The 17,540-nt window shown below is 39.0% G+C and overlaps 1 protein-coding gene across 2 annotated transcripts in view; it reads right to left on the bottom strand.

Annotated features, from left to right (window-relative positions):
* The window catches only part of TEKT3 (tektin 3), a 38,695-nt gene extending 22,053 nt beyond the window's left edge, over positions 1–16,642 (bottom strand). Inside the window, exons 1-3 of one of the 2 annotated variants that reach the window (XM_045985610.1) lie at positions 16,542–16,642; positions 5,324–5,931; positions 2,748–2,831 (exon numbers count right to left, since the gene is read on the bottom strand). In XM_045985610.1, the coding sequence (XP_045841566.1) occupies positions 2,748–2,831; positions 5,324–5,902 (663 nt within the window). In that variant the 5' untranslated portion in view covers positions 5,903–5,931; positions 16,542–16,642. The remainder of the gene's footprint in view (positions 1–2,747; positions 2,832–5,323; positions 5,932–16,541) is intronic. The other variant, XM_045985612.1, reaches the window with a different exon arrangement.
* Between the last annotated feature and the right edge of the window lie 898 nt (positions 16,643–17,540).

The following is a 17,540-nucleotide window of genomic DNA, read 5'->3' as shown; positions in this document are numbered from 1 at the left end:
GACTGTGAAAGCCAACAGAATTAGTGAGAAAATATTTCAATGCAGCCACCTTCTTCAAAAATAGGCCTTTTAAGGCTACTTATTTTCTTTGCCAATGTTTATTTAGTTATTCTAAAACATTAGACCAGTGTTGTTTAAATGAAAAGATATGCTAAATCACTACTTTGAGTAAGCTAAGGATACACTCATTACTTGAATTAATTGGCAATGATCAAGGCACCTTTCAGTTGACAAACCATTACTTTAACTGTAGATTTAGTTATTTTGAGATAAAGTAACCTCTGCTACTGATCTAGAAAAATATTAACCCTCTAAAGCAGTGGTGGTGGTGGTTGTTTAAAAAATGGATTAAGATATGATCCATGTCTGATAGAGCTCATGTATTTGACTGTACAATTCAATGGTTTTTTAGTATATAAAACCATCACCAGAACCAATGGTAGAACATCCTCATTACACCCCAAAGAAACAACATACCCCTAACACTGTCACCCAGTTTTCAATCTCCGGAGCCTGTTTGTCCTAGGCTACCACTAATCTACTCTCAGTCTCTATAGACTTCCCTAATACAGACATTTCATGGAAACGGAATCCTGCAATGTGCCGTCCTTTGTGGCTAACTTCTTCACTTAGCATAAACTTTCAAGGATCATCCATGTAGTAGAATGTTTTAGCATCTTTTTATGGTTAAATAACATTCTATTGTATGGCTATACCACATTTTATGTATCACTCAGCAGCTGACGGACATTTTTGTTATTTCTAAATGGCTGTTATGAATAATGCTATGGATAGTCATGTATAAGTTCTTGAGTAGGCATGTCTTTTTTTTTTTTTTTCCTCTTGGGCAGATACATAGGAGTAGAATTACTGAATCATATGGCCACTCTATCTTTAACAATTTTCCAAAACAGGTGTATCGTTTTACCTCTCCACCAGCACATCCTCACCAACACCTGTTACTATTTGTGTTTCTGAGTATAGACATCCTGGGGGGGGGGGGGTGGTGAGGTAGTATTCCACTGTGGTTTTATTTGCATTTCCCTGATGAACTAATGATGAGCATTTTTTACTGTGTTTATCGGCCATGTGCATATTCACTTTGGAGTACTCTGTTCAGATCCTTTGCCTAGTTTTTGTTGAGTTATTTGGGTTTTTTTTTATCTTTAATTTTTAGAGTCATTTAGACATTATAGATAACCTTATCAGATATACAATTTGAGAAGATTTTCTTCTATTCTGTGGACTGTCTTTACACTTTGTTGATGACATTCTTTGAAGCATCAAAGTTTGTCCTTTTGATGATGATCAATTGATCTCTTTTTTCTTACACTGTGTGCACTTTGTGGTTTTGGCGTCAGATTTGAGAAATGATTGCCGACTCCAATGTCACCAATATTTATGCCTATGTTTTACAATTGTAGCTCTTACATTTAAGTCTTTGATCCACTTTCATTCCATTTTTTATATGTGGTGTGGTGTCGGAGTCCAACTTCAGTCTCTTGCACACAGACATCCAACTGTCCCGTCACCATTTGTTCGTGAAAGCATTTCTTTCCCATTGACTCATCTCGGCACCCTTGTTGAAGATGAATTGATTGTAAAGGGGAGGGTTTACTTCTGGATTCTCAAATTCTATTCCATTGATCTATATGCCTATCTTTATTGCCAGTACTACTGTCTCATATATTGTAGCTTTGTAGTAAGTTTTTAAATCAAGAAGTGTGGGTCCTCTGAATTTCTTCTTTTTCAGTATTATTTTGGCTATTCTGAATCCCTTGAATTTCCACACGAATTTCAGGATCAGCTTGTCAATTTTTACAAAGAAGTCAGCTGGGGGTTTGACAAGGATTCTGTTGAATCTATGGTCCATGTTGAGAAGTACTGCTACCATAACACTCTGTAAGCCTTCGAATACACACACACACACACACACACACACACACACACACACATGATTTGTCCATTCATTTATGGCTTCATTAATTCCTACCAACAATATTTTATAGTGGTTCTGAACTCCAGTTGTTCATTAAAATTATCTGGGGAATATTTTTAATACCAATACCTAATCCCCACTCTAGATTTGATGACAATGACGTATCAGTGTAGGTTCATCAATGGTGGGGGGTGTTGGTAATGGAGGAGGCTATATATTCCCGTATAGTAGGGGCTATTTGGGAAATCTCTATGCCTTACCCTCAATTTTGTTGTGATTCTAAAACTGCTCTAAAAAAATTAATTCTTTAAAAAGAATGGGGCTGCCTTCCCTACAACTGTATTTAAGAATAAATCTCATTGAACATTTATCCATCAAAAAAAGCACCACTCAAATTATGTACACAGTATAATTCTAATCTTGAAGATATAGTTGTGTGTCTTTAAGTTGGGTGGTGTCTAAGTGTGATTATTAAAAAGAAATCCTCTGAAATTCTCTGAATAAACTGAAATTCTCCAAAGTTAACAGTGATTTCTGTCCAACTCAAATTCAGATTATTTTTATCTTTCTTTATCCTAGCCTGTATCTTTTGAATTCTCTCGATGAACGTCTATTACTTTTATAACCCAAAAAAATCTTTTCTAAATGCTATAAACATTTGATACTATATTGTATCAATATAAACATATTGATACTATATGCAACTTCTTACTTATAAATGGCTTCATCTAACACAAATTTCGTTTGTTTGTTTCTACACATTAAGCACATGTTTGCAACTACATTTCTTGTTGTTGGCCATACTTACCGTCAACAATTCAGTTTCCACTTCATCATGAACTAGATCGATCCCCATTCTCTTCTCTCGATGAAATAGACATTCTCGGGCTACCTACAGATACACAAATAATGGAAAGCACTAATACTAAGTAACTAAAATCAGTGATGCCAGTTCTAAGGATCTGTTCCTAAAACAAGTCAATAGATAGTCCCAATACCAACTTACCAACTTTTCAAGTTGTCCAAAATCCAGCATGAGACCCACCATAACAACTAAGTAAATACTAATTGCTAGTTAAGAGGTAGAGTTCATCTTTTAAGGTGGTTTAGGAAAAAATTCTAATTTGGAAAGGTGACAAAATCAGGCATATAGCATCGACTTAATTCCTACAAATTAATTTCTGAGAAAATTACTTAGCATTAATTTCTGCTACAGAAATAATATCCTGAAACGCAGTCTTCAGGATATTATTTTCAAATATTTTATACTGAGAAGAGTGAGGAAGAAACAAATTATTATCCTTAAAGAAGCCAAAATATTAGTGTAGCCAAAAATCCAAGTGATTACTTTTAAGTACCATTTATTATTTTCCTAATTACAAAAATGATGTGCTTTATCCATTAAAAAGAAAAAACATAGAAAAGTAGAAAATGATTTAGCCATAGTCCTATCACTGTTTTGTTTGTTGTTTATAACAAAACAGAGGTTATAATGTCCTTTACAATTTTATATTATGATTTTTAGGATTGACATTAAATGGGAGGCTCCAGTCATAAAATATTCCCTGAGACAAAGTATGCTAATGACTCAAGTGGAAAACAACTTGGATGGCTAACAGTCAATTATGAAAGAACATGATGCAAAAGTTAAAATATTGTTTTCAAAGACTATTTCATGACTTGGGGTGACTGTATAATGTTAATGTTTTCAGCATAAAATGTAATAGTATGTAAACTGTAATCTGGACATCATATTGTTGAACAAAATCTTTGAATGAATGTATATTTTTTAATAGTAAAAATACACATTTACAAGAAAATGAATTAATAGATTGATGGGAAACTCTGATTATTTTCATGTATATTGCTAAACTGCTTTTTGTAAATTCCTACAACCCGACTCTAGTAGGATTCTACTCATCTTACCAGCAACAGAGAAAGGTATCCATCTTCTTCACTTTGGCCACTCTACATGTCATCAGTTTCCACCGTTGCAAATATAATAGGTCAAAGATGGATAGTTCATTGATTTCTCATTTTTATTAGGGAATTTTAACACTTTTTTTCTTATATTAGTTGATCACCTGGATTTTCCCTTTTGAGATGTATCTGTTTATGTGACTAATTTTAACTTTAATCAGGACCTTCCTACACTGTGCTGATAGTAAATATTTGAACACAGAAGACTATTTGGACAAGAATTGCAGAAAAAAATACAAATTAGACCCATCTCCCTGAAAGGAGTCACGAAAGGAAGAAACGGGATGTCCCCCTGAAATTCAGAGGTTAAGTGGCTATCATTTTAAGGATACTCTAAAGTGGGTTGGGTAAGGTGGGGTGCAGATCAGCCCAGGATTCCTCAAAATAAGCCAGGGCATGAAGAAAGTATGGAAGGGCTTCTGATCCTGAGAAACATCTCATGATGAGTTAATTTAAAAGGACATCATTTGAGAAGTCCTTTCTTGGAATTTCTGGTGGTTGTGTGTACTTGTGTGGGCTTGCGTTTCGTGGGGGGAAGGGCTGGGGGTGCACAATAAGAAGTAAGAATGCGCAGCGGTCTCCAACAAACTCAACCCACTAGACTTCCAGCTGCTTAATTCTCTAATCTCTTCTGGTACAGATGTCATAGTGAAGACCTACAGCAAATGCTTATCACATGGGAAATGTCATACAAACATGAAGAAAAATAGTGTTCGCTTCTTCAATATATAGACACCTTCTGAAATAATTTCTGTAATTTGTGCATCTTCAACTACAGAATGTCTTCTTTCAATGGTGGTGGGTAGAGGGGCTGGAGCGCCCCCCGCGCATTACACACACAGTGGGGTGAGAGGTGGCCAGAGGCCAGCAACAAACTAACATGCCATCTCCATGACTGCAACACCTGACTTAACCTCACGCTCATTACTCTATTCAGTCAAACTCACCCCACCTCCTAAGGTGGTCTCCTTGATCATTTCACTGTGCTCTAAAAAGATATCATAACATATACACAGGAGGCATTTCATGACACAGATTAAAAGATTAAAAGACTAGCACTTTTTTCCCCTCAAATATTATATACAATAATCCAGGGACAGCAATGCCCAAGAAGCCTTTTAAATAAATGGAAAGGTGCCATTCTCACTATAAGGGTGTCTCTCTGTTTAACCTTTTTTGCTTTGCACTCAGAATTCATTCTACTTAAATGGTTGTTCTGTAGGATGTGCAAAGCTGGTCATGGTTTTACCAACTCCTGGAAGTAGTTACAGATGTATTGAAAGGAGGTTGGCTTCTACAGGTGAAGTGAAACATAATTCGACAGATAATAACCACAGTAATTCTACCAGTGGATTATAATCATATAAATATCCAGTGTCTTTTATCATAAGGTCTTATATTTACCTGAAGAGGGGCTTCTGTCTCCATCAAAGCCCTCTCCAATTTTTTCTTAACATCAGTGAGTTCATTTGTCTCTCCAATCATTGCATCCAACTCATGAGTGATTTCAGATTTCCAAAATCCTATGTCATTGACTCGTTCTCCCAAATTTTGGGTGGAGTCTGCTTGAGTTTTTCTTGTTTGCTGATATTTGTCTTGAATCAGGCGAGAAGTATCTACCCTTAGTCTCTCTGAATTATGTCGGGAAGTGTTGGATTCTAGATAGTTGGTCAAATTGGACCTGTACCAATCATCAGGAGTATACCTTGTGAAGAGAGTGGTTCTATTGGAAACAAAGGGAAGCATGGTACTCTCGCACACCTTCTGAGATCTGGTGCAGTACGGACCCAAGGTCGGCAAGTTGGAGGCTACTTTGTAGTATGTGCTTGGTCTCCAAGGAAGGCTCAAGGTATGGGTTAAATTGTAGTGGGGGAAGCGGTCCCTATAGCTTGATGCCATAGTACTGATGGCTGGTAGAAAGTTGGTTGGTGTTGGTCTAGGGTGGGCATAAGTTGCCGTTAATGTAGAACCTAAAAGCTCCATGATGCTCAAACACTATTTGTAAATCTCTCCTGTTGGGGGGGAGGGTGTATAAAAAAAAAACAGTCACATAAATTAATCTTTGGTAAAAATTTACAAATGAAAGCTACATTTGACTTTTAGTAGCAGTACTCCCTAACATATTAGGAATTTGTTCTAATTTGATATCCACCTTTACCAGTGATAATATGTTCTAAAAATATTTTTCCCATCTCTGTTTCCAGAATATACTAAAAATTACATTTTTTTAGATTGGCCACTTGAATTTCTGAATTTTAAAAAAAAATCATTATTTAAATTTAAGTTATTATTATCTTGTAACAAATCTAAATTAAGAGCCTAAAGTACGCATTTTAACAGGAATGCAAATCTTGCCTCTGTTATTTACTAGCTGTGAGGCATTGGGCAAATTACTTAACCTATCTGTGCCTCAATTTTCTCATCTCTAAATTGGGAATAATAGTAGTACTTACTTCTCTGGATTATTATGAGAGGTAGTAATAGCAAGGTGTTACTTGGCAGCATTTCCCCTACGAAGTCATCCTAAATGAGCACAAAACCTGTATAACAACAGTGTGCTTGGTATGCAAACATACCTCAAGGCAAATACTTGGCTCCCTTCTCTTGACAACTTGCCACCTCTAGGCACCTCCAGTATAGACACTTTAGGGCAGTTAGGAGGGCTAAGTAAGACAATGCTATGTATTTGGAATGCGTATCATAGTTCTGGGCTCAAAATAAATGTTCAATAAATGTGAGCTTTTTAAACTACTAGGCCAGGGGCCCCTGGCTGGCTCAGTGGGTTAAACCTCTGCCTTCCACCCAGGTCATGATCCCAGAGTCCTGGGATCGAGCCCCGCATTGGGCTCTCTGCTCAGTGGGGAGCCTGCTTCCCCCTCTCTCTCTTCCCCCTCTCTCTCTGCCTGATCTCTTTCTGTGTCAAATAAATAAAATCTTTAAAAAATAATAATAAATAAACTACTAGGCCAAAAGTATATACAAAATAAAAGATAAATATTCATCCCCCCAAAAGTGAACCCCTTTGAACATTGAACAACTATTCGTTAGTTGTTGTTTCTGTCCAGATATTTCCTATTATATACCAACATATATATCATTTTTAAGGCTATTTTTAAAATGCTACTTATATACCATTTATATGTATCAACAGAGCTTTTTAAATACAAATATTGAATTATCTTAATATTCTATGTATTATTTAGAACATGCATTTTTTAAATATATATTTCTGATCTCTCCCCCTGTTAGATCATACAGATCCACTTCATCTTTTTTACCGGTTGAAAAGTATTCTATTGTCTGGAACTTTGGGTTATTATTAGCCCAGAAAGTCAAGATGCCACAGCCTATGACATACTTTTCAGCATGTAAACACCATTCCGTTTGGTTGTTAATGTCTATGGATCCGTTTACTGAAAAGGAAAAATAAATCAGATCCAATTCTATAACCACCTCAGAAAAAAAAAATCATTTGATGATTATTTAAATAGCTATGCCTTGAGGTCTTTGGTCCCCAAACCACAAAATAATCTATTTGTAGAACTGTGGTTAGATTGAAACACACTCATTCCACATGCGGTGGGACAGCTGCCCACGCCATGGTGGCGGCCCACACAACCCTAGCTCCCCGCCTCTTCCTAATTCTTCCCTCCCTCAGTCCCCAGATACCTTGTACTGGCCAAGCTTAGGAGTATGGTGGTAAAAGAGAAACCTTAATAATCACTTGCAGTTCTTCCCCTCAGTTTGAAAGTTAAACACTGTTTTTCAAAAAACTAAATTCAAAGCAACTTGAGACCTTAGGGTCTTCATGGCTACTTTCAGTTCTAACCTCTTCTCCAGTCAAATCTGGAAATAATCTTGTCAGTTTTCTTTCAGCAAGAAACTTCAAGTGGCTTTGGGCCACTCTTACCTGGATTTTCTTAATTCTTTTTTTTTTTTTTTTTTTGATTTTCTTAATTCTTGACAGTAAAAGCTAGCGACCCACTTGGTCCTTCAACCAAGGAATTCTAAGTGTAGAATTACCACATATGTTTACCCAACACCTATTATGTTGAAGTCTTGAGGCATCTAAACCCATGTTTATCAAATCATGAGTCATCTACTATGAGTGGTGATCTATGAAACGCAGAAGTTCGTAAGCCAGAGAAGACAGATGGATTGAGAAATTCAATATAGTTTACAAAAGTTTCCAGTGAGATATTTCTTAATTAGGGATGGGATATAATTTAAAATCTGGAATCTGAAGCATAAAGCTCCAGATACATCTCTCAGATGTAGAGCTCCTGGTGTGTGGCCATAATTTTCACATGGAGACACAATATTCTACGCAAGATACAACGTTCTATACAGTTGCACAATGGAAGTTCTAGCTCCAGCCAGCCATCTTATAAGTCGTTCAGGAAGGCTGACTAGAAGACAATAGCACAGCAACATCTTATATTTTGGGTCATTATTGGTCAAGGAAACCTAGGGTAACATGGCCTAAGAAATACTTAAAAAATCAAAATAGACTTCTGACTCCAATCATGATAGAGTAATAAAAACTAGACTTAGCCTCTTACATCTAAAACACTAGACAAAATATCTGAAACATCTGTCTTGAACAATAAGCAGGACAAGACTCTGATCTCTGAGAAAAGAGAAACAAATAAGGCAAGCCATCTGATGGTCCTGGCATTCTGTCTGGAGGCAATTTCCAGATTACGGGAAAACAGGTGAAAACTGAACAGATCCTGGCAACTTTGTGAGTTGAGGAGAAGATCAGAAATTTAGGAAGCTGGGACAGTTGGAAGTTGTGAAGCAGGGTTCCAGAATAAAGCAAGCTATGTAGAAAAATAGCTCCCTAAGTCTATATAGGGGTCCACTTGCATCTTTGCTGAGCAATGGGATGCACATCGATCAAGGGACACGACATGAACTTTGGCAAAGAATGATGGCAGGGTTGTCAGCTGAACAATTTCTAGAGCTCACAGTGGGTGGAGAGACATTTTGAACTCAGACCAGTCAGAGTGGAAAGTTGTTGGTGATTACCTAGAGCATCCTGTGGAGACCCCAGAGGAGTCACACATTAAAGATAAGGCTGACCTATCTCCAGAGTGAAAGTACTAAAGATTCATCCCATCAAAGCTTAAAAAGAGGCCTCAAAGAGATCAAATTAATCCACAAGTAATTTAATTGCCTGACAACATCAAGACATTCAAATATGGAATATCACGATGTCCAGCATTCAATCAATATTGCCAGACATGCCAAGCAGCAGAAAAAATTCTGATACATAATTAGGAAAAAAAATCAGTCAACAGGAAAGATTTGATAGAACAAGCAAACAATGTACAAGTATTTAAAGGAAAACAAGAACAGAATGAAGGTAAAACAAGAACAAGATCTTTTAAAAAGAACCAAATGTAACTTTAGGAATAAAACATACGTATACACAGTATATACTAGAACAATTTTACTAGATGAGATTAACTGCAGGGTAGACACTGGAGAAATAAATATTAGTGAGTTTAAATCTGACTAAACCAAAGCACAGACTTTCTCTAACTGAAAAAAGAGAGAGAGAGAGAGAAAACCCTCAGTAATATAGGCACAATATCAAATAAACTAACATCACATATTTGGGGTGTCAGTCATATAGAAAGGGTAGGGAGACAAAAATATTTGAAGAAATAATGGCTGCATATTTTCCAAATCTGATGAAAACTATAAATCCCTAAGTCTAAGAAGCTCCAAACACTCCAAGAAGACAAACACACCCAAACACACGTGTGGGCTCACACTACGACCACCATCATCATCATCACCACCACCATCACCTCAAGGACCATCATAATCAAACTGCTGAAAATCAGCAATAAAGAGAAAAACTTAAAATCAGAGCAAAAATACACATTACATAGAAAGGAACAAAGGTAAGGATTAGTGCGGAATTCTTGTCAAAAACTGTGCAAGCCAGGGGCGTCTGCATGGTTCAGTGTGTTGAGGCTCTACCTCCGGCTCGGGTTATGGTCTCAGGGTCCTAGGATCGAGCCCCACATCGGGCTCTCTGCTCAGCGGGAGCCTGCTCCCCCCCTCCCCCTCTGCCTGCCTCTCTGCCTGCTTGTGATCTCTCTCTCTCTCTGTGTCAAATAAATAAATAAAGTCTTTAAAAAAAAAAAAAAAGCTGTGCAAGCCAGAAGACAATCAAACACCATCTTTAAACAGCTGGGGAAAAAATGTAACCTAGAATTGTATATCCAGTGAAAGTATTTTTCAAAGATGAAGGTGGAATAAAATTTCTTCATAAAAATAAAAGCCAAGATTATTCATCAGCAGCCGAACTGCACTAAAGGAATTGTTAAAAGAAATTCTTCAGGCAAAAGGAAATTATATCAGATGGAGACTTGGATCTACACAAAGAAACAAAGTGCTAGAAATGGTATGTGTGCTAATATAAAAAATATTCTTTTCTAACTTATAAATTTCTTTAATCGATGGTTGTGTTAAGTGTAATAATAAAAAATTATTGTGGAGTTTATAGTAAAAATAGAAGTAAATTATATGATCATAATAGCACAAATGATGGAGAGCTGAAAAGGCAATGTATTATTCTAAGGATCATAACTAAAATGGAATAATATTGTTTAAACATATACTGCAACAAGTTTAAAAATGCATATTGTAAACTGTAGAACATCAGTTCTTCAAGATATGACCCAGAACCCATGACCCCAGAACCCTAAACCTTCTCAGGGGTGACAAGTTCAAAATTATTTTGATAGAAATGCTCACGTGATGTTTTCCTTTTTCACTCTGATTCTCTCACAAATTTACAATGGGGTTTTCCAGAGATGACATGATATGTGATATCACAATAGACTAAATACAGTAGATCAGATAACCCAGCTGCTAGACAGAAATCAAAGAACTTTACCGCATATATAAAATGATGCTACTCTTCTCACTAGATATTCTTTGTTTCAAAAACATAGCTTTTTAATTAAACATTTTATATTATATATAATGGGTTGTAATGCTTATTTTTAAAAGAAGTTATATTCTAACTTTTCGATTTTAATTTCTAATATAATAAATATCAGTGGATGCAATCCACATAAAGTTCTTTGAGATACTCAACATGAGGTTGTTTGAGTACAAAAAGGTCCTCAGACCAAAAAGATTCAAAACAAAATTAAAGCTAATCAGCTAAGAGGGGAAGGGAAAAATAGAAGACTGACAAAGACACGTAATTAACCCATGAGAAAAGAGACAAAAGTAAGACAGAATCAAGTAGCAAGATGGTAGACACAAACCAAATCACACCGATAATTATATTTATAATAAATGGTTTAAACAGTCAAATTAAAAGGCACAGATTTTTAAGCTGGTTTTTATTTTTTTTAATATTTTATTTATTTGACAGAGAGAAATCATAACTAGGCAGAGAGGCAGGCAGAGAGAGAGGAGGCAGAGAGAGAGGAGGAAGCAGGCTCCGCACGAGAGCCCAATGCGGGGCTCGATCCCAGACCCTGAGATCATGACCTGAGCCGAAGGCAGAGGTTTTAACCCACTGAGCCACCCAGGCGCCCCTAAGCTGGTTTTTAAAAAGCAATATTGAACGATACGCCATCTCAAAAAATCCATTTTAAATGTAAAACATAGGTAAGTTAAAAATAAAAGAATGGAAAAGGCACACCACATAAATAAAAATCAAAAGAATATTGAAGTGGCTATATTAATAACAAACCAAACAGATTTCAGGACAATAAATACCATCACAAATAAAGAGAGAAACAGGGATAAAAGGATTAATCAAGGAGCTTTAATGATATTCAATGTCTAGGTAACCACCAGTAGAATATTAAACACATAAAGCAAAAACTGGCAGAACTAAAGCGAGAAAAAGACCCACAGCTATAGCAGATATTTCAACACACCTCTGTCAGTAGTTGTTAGAACGAATACAAAATTGGTAATAGGCTATTTGAAAAATACAACTAACTGGACCTAATTTATATCTATACACCCCTCAAAACAGCAAATTCTTTTGTGTCCACATGAGATGACAGATTTTTTGTTGTTGTTTTTTGGGGGTTTTTTTGGTTTTTTTAAAAGATTTTATTTATTTATTTGACAGAGAGAGAGATCACAAGTAGGCAGAGAGGCAGGCAGAGAGAGAAGAGGAAGCAGGCTCCCTGCGGAGCAGAGAGCCCGATGCGGGGCTCCATCCCAGGACCCTGAGATCACAACCCGAGTGGAAGGCAGCGGCGTAATCCACTGAGCCACCCAGGCGCCCCGAGATGACAGATGTTAACTAAACTTATTGCGGTAGCCATTTCACAATATATGTAGGATATTATGCTGTACATCTTAAACTCATACACGTTATATGTCAATTTATCTCAATAAAACTGAAAGAAAAATATTTTTAAACAGCAATTACATACAATTTTCACTACACAAAGAATATTTAACAAGGTAAACCATATACTGACCCTTAAACAAGTTCTCCAATAAACATAAAATACTGAAATGATACAGAATATGTTCACTGATATATCAAACTAAATTAGAAATCAAAAATAGAAAGATATTTGGAAAATTCTCAAATAGCAAGAAATTAAACAACATACTTTTTTTCTAAGTAGGCTCCACACCCAGCATGGAGCCCAATGCAGGGCTTGAACTCATGATCCTGAGATCAAAATCTGAGCCGACATCAGGAGTAGAATGCTAGGGGTGCCTGGGTGGCTCAGTGGTTAAGTGTCTGCCTTCAACTCGGGTCATAATCTCAGGGTCCTGGGATTGAGCCCTGCATTGCGCTCCCTGCTCAATGGGAAGCCTGCTTCTCCCTCCCTCACTCTACCTGTTTGTGTTCTCTCTCTCTCCCTGTCTGTCAAATAAATAAATAAAATCTTTTTTAAAAAAAAAGAAGTAGAATGCTCAACTGACTGAGCCACCCATGTACCCCTAAACAACACACTTCTAAACATCCTCTAGGTCAATGAAGAAAAATGAGAAAACATTTGGAACTGAATGAGAATAAAAACAGAACATATCAAAATTGTGAGATGCAGCTAAAATTGTGTGTAAAATAGTGTTTAGGCAGAAATGTATAGCTTTCAGTGCTTACACTAGAAAATAAAAATTAGCTAAAATCAATGATCTCGGGACACCTGGGAGGCTCAGTTGGTTAAGGGTCTGCCTTCCGCTAAGGTCATGATCCCAGGATCCTGGGATCAAGTCCCACATCAGGCTGCAAGGAGCCTGATTCTCCATCTCCCTCTTCCCCTCCAACCCTGCTCATGCTCTGTGTTATTCTGCTCTCTCAAATAAATAAATAAAATATATTTTTTTTTATTTTTAAAGATTTTATTTATTTATTTGACAGACAGAGATCACAAGTAGGCAGAGAGGCAGGTAGAGAGAGAGGAGGAAGCAGGATCCCCACCAAGCAGCCCAACACAGAGCTTGATCCCAGGACCCTGAGACCAGGACCTGAGCCAAAGGCAGAGGCTCTAACCCACTGAGCCACTCAGGCGCCAAATATTTTAAAAATTTTAAAAATAGGGGTGCCTGGGTGGCTCAGTGGTGTAAGCCTCTGCCTTTGGCTCAGGTCATGGTCAGGGTCCTGGGATCAAGCCCTACACTGGGCCCTATGCTCAGCGGGGAGCCTGCTTCCCCTCTCTCTCTCTCTGCCTGCCTCCCTGCCTACTCGTGATCTCAGTCTGTCAAATAAATAAGTAAAATCTTTAAAAAAATAAAAATTTTAAAAATAAAATAAAATCAATGATCTCCACTTTATTCTTGATGGCAAGGGGCAGGGCAGGGAGGTGGGCAGCAAAGTAAGGCCAAAGTAGAAGGAAATAAATAATAAAAAGAGAAAAGTCAATGAAATCGAAAATAGACAAATGGGGGGAGCAACAAGACTCTAACAATAAAATTGATAGACCTCTCACCAGACCGGTCAAGATAAAAAGAGAGATAAATTACTAATATCAGGAATGAAAAAGAGATATTGACACAGACCCTGCAAACATTAAACAGCTAATAAAGCAATGTGACTAACAACTTCATGCCAAGAAATCTGACAACAGAGATGAAATGTACAAAATGCTTTAAAAACACAAACACCCAAAACTGACTAAAGAAGAAACTGACCACCTGAATAGCCCTGCGGTACTCAAAAGAGCTGAATCTCTAAAATCTTCCTTCAAAGAAAACTTCAGGCCTAAATGGGTTTGTTCATGAATTCTACCAAACTTTTAAGGAGGAATTTTTTTTAAAAGCCCATGGCTTACTTCGATGATGTGACTTTTACAACACTTAAATCATTCTCTAAATTCTAACTCAGTCACATTGTAACAGGGTTCATAAAGCACATACTAAGCTCATTAACTGATGCTATAAATGTCTCCTATTTGCAAACAAACGGAACAAATTCTTTGGAAAAATGACTGAAAATAGCTGTGGAAAAATTCATACCCTAAATTATGCAATTGTTTTTTTATTATACTTTCAGCATGAACCAAAAAAAATTTCAAGAAATGAAGTAGAATACAGTGTATTTATTTAATATGGAGTCAATAGTTACTTACCTACTGGAAAAAAAATGCTATAATTGTCTTCTATAAATATTAACATGCTAAAAATATAATCAATAACACAAAGACTGTAGGTACTGGAAAGCGCCACTTATAATCCAGAAGATGACCTCAAGTTGGATAAACATATTTTATTAGCATATTTAGTCAAGGCTTTAAAATCATAAATATTTTAAGGTATAAAAACCTGTGGGTCATTTTGTACAGAAGACATGACAAGAACAGATTTCCATGAATTTCTCCACATTCTGCCTCAGATAAGTGACCAGGATAGGCTTAAATGGTCACATACAAACCCCCTTAGCTCCTTTGGTTGTGTCCATCTAATTACTCACAGTTCCAAACTGGGGGAAAAATAAAACACTGCCCCCACTAACTACATTAACGAGCAGCTGATTTTTAAAAATTATATCAGATTTCAACATTTAAGCAATTTATCTTTATACATATAGTTAATATGAATAAATAAGTAAATAAATAAATAAGAAGCTCCAGCCAGCCATCTTATAAGTCATTCAGAAAGACTGATTAGAAGACAATAGCATGGCAACATCTTATATTTTGGGTCATTAAGTTCATCCCTTTCTTCCAAAAAAAAATGTATAATACAGAACCCTCTTCACTGAGACTGGAAATATAAATTAACATACATTGGAGATCTATGTAGCAGCATCTAACAATTTGGAAAAGCACATTCCCCCATGACTCAGCAATGCAACCTTTTGGTATACGTAGAGAAACTCAAGTATGTACCCAAGAATGTAGAAGAATGTACAAGAATGTTTCCAACAGTTTTTAAAAGGAAACGGTCTAAAAGTCTATCAAGAGGAGAAGGCATGCATCATTTGCGGTAAGTTATACAAGCGTTATCACACAGCAGTTAAAATGAATGACCTAGAGCACCACACCGTTACATAAACTTTGAAAATAACACGGTATATTCGTTTTTGAACAAATGCGTAAGTAGAAACGGTACACGAATATACAGAATGTAAGTAAACTGCAAGTTCTGGTAGGTGAATACCGCTGAGAAAGGAGAAGGGGAATGGAATTCCCAAGGGATGCACAGGAGGGAGGTCTCATCCAGGACTGTAAAGTTGTTGGCTTGCTTATTTAAGTGAGGCATGGATGCTTGAACACTCTACTTATTGCAGAAAATATTTCCGTTTAAAAACAAAAGAGTAGGGGGGACCTGGGTGGCTCAGTGGGTTAAGCCCTTGCCTTGGCTCAGAGGTCATGATCCCAGGGTTCTGGCTCTCTGCTCAGCGGGGAGCCTGCTTCCCCACCCCCCTCTGCCTGCCCCTCTGCCTACTTGAGATCTCCGTCAAATAAATAAATAAAATCTTAATTTTAAAAAAGGGTAGAACATTTTATCAGAAACCTCGGAACACTTTGTCTGTTAGTGAAACAATCTGCTTGTTTTCACGGTGGCCAAACAAGTGATAGTATGCATTTCTAAAATATTTATCTACACCATCATAAGCATCCAGGGAGGAAACGTAAAGGGGTTTGGTCTAAAAGGTCCGAACACAAGGTAAGAGCTTCAGGGTCCGAGCAGAACAGAAGCGGCCCCAGCCCAAGAGCGAGCAGCTGCCCTGATCAGAATCTCAGCTCTGCGGGAGCAGCCCGGCCGTTGGACGGCGCCTCCCTGGGCGGCCCCTGGAAACCCGGCGGAGGCGGCCGGACCCAGCGCTGCGGCGGCGAAGCACGGCACCGCTCACCGGTCTAAGAAATCGCACGAGTGGGCACAGGGTCGGGGTCGGACGCCCCTTCGCGGGCTCCGCATTTGGAAATAACTTCTCAGCCCTTGACAACAAGCACCAGGCATGGGGTGGGGGATGGGCTCGCAGGTCCCGCGGGTCCGCACGGTTCCCGGTTTGAAGGGTGGGGGCAGGGAAGTGCAGACTGGGGAGAGGAATTGCGGGGTTACCACGCCGTCACCCCGAATTCCGAGGTCAGACGTTGGGGCCTCGCTGGGGAAGGGGACGCTGTAGGGGTCGTCCCAGCGGCAGGCCGGAGCCGACCCGACCACTCACCTGTCGGCCGCTGCGGCGGGGGGCGGGGAAGGGGCGGTGAGCGCGAAGGGAGGCAGACCCCACCCACCGCCCTTGGGGGCTGCGACCCCAACCGGTCCCGTCCTGGCCCCGCCTTCCCCACCTGTGACGTCACGCCCGTGGACCACTCCACGGCCGCCCCTGCCGGCTCGCCGGGAGCCCATTGGCCGGTGGGAAGCGGGAGGCGGGAGCGGGAGGGAGGGAGGGAAACCCCGCGGCGGGCGGTTGCCATGGACGCTCTCGCGCCTAGTAACCGCGGCTCCCGGGGAGACCTGCTGGGTCGCGGAGGTGAGCCGGGGCAGTGCAGCCCACGGGAGGGGCCGCGGTGATTCCCCGCCTCTCCTGCGGCACCTGAATGGGAACTTCAGTGGTAGAGGGCTCGGTGGCCCCTTCTAGGTGCAGGACAGCGGGCAAGCCTCCACATCTACACCTGTCTTCTGCCCAGCGGGACTTCTCCCGTGGTGGCATTGCCCAGTGACCCTCCCCTCCTTCCTCACTCTAAAGAAAAGATTTGGGGTTTCCCTCACTCTCTCTCTTTGGCAAATATTTCCGTAAACAGAGGCCTCCACTAGTTCATCCGGGGACTGGGTCACCTGTCTCCCATACATCACTGTTCCCCCTTGCAACTTCCTCACAACCGTGTGGTAGGAATTTAAAATTTACACGAAAAAAATGCAAGTTTGGAGAAGTTAACTGGCATAAGCAAGGTCACCCAAACAGTAAGTGGCAGAACCACTATTAAAATTCAGATCTGTCTGGCTTCAAAGCACTCTTTCCACAAGGCAACAGTCTTAATGGGTGAACAGGAAGGCCATGGAGTTACTCTTGGTGCTAAAGAAAATACAGCCCTAAGTTGATCAGTCTTGGCTGGCCTGGGAACCCCTGTGTGACACTCCACCAAAGGGTGATAGCAGGATAAAGCACCATCAGATTGGCCCCTAGAAGACCTTAGTGATGTGACTAAAGTTTAGGGACCTCAGC

Source organism: Meles meles, chromosome 18, assembly GCF_922984935.1.
Source record: "Meles meles chromosome 18, mMelMel3.1 paternal haplotype, whole genome shotgun sequence".
Lineage (NCBI taxonomy): Eukaryota > Metazoa > Chordata > Mammalia > Carnivora > Mustelidae > Meles > Meles meles.
Note: the sequence above shows the minus strand (reverse complement) of the source record. Positions and strands in the feature narration are given on the sequence as shown.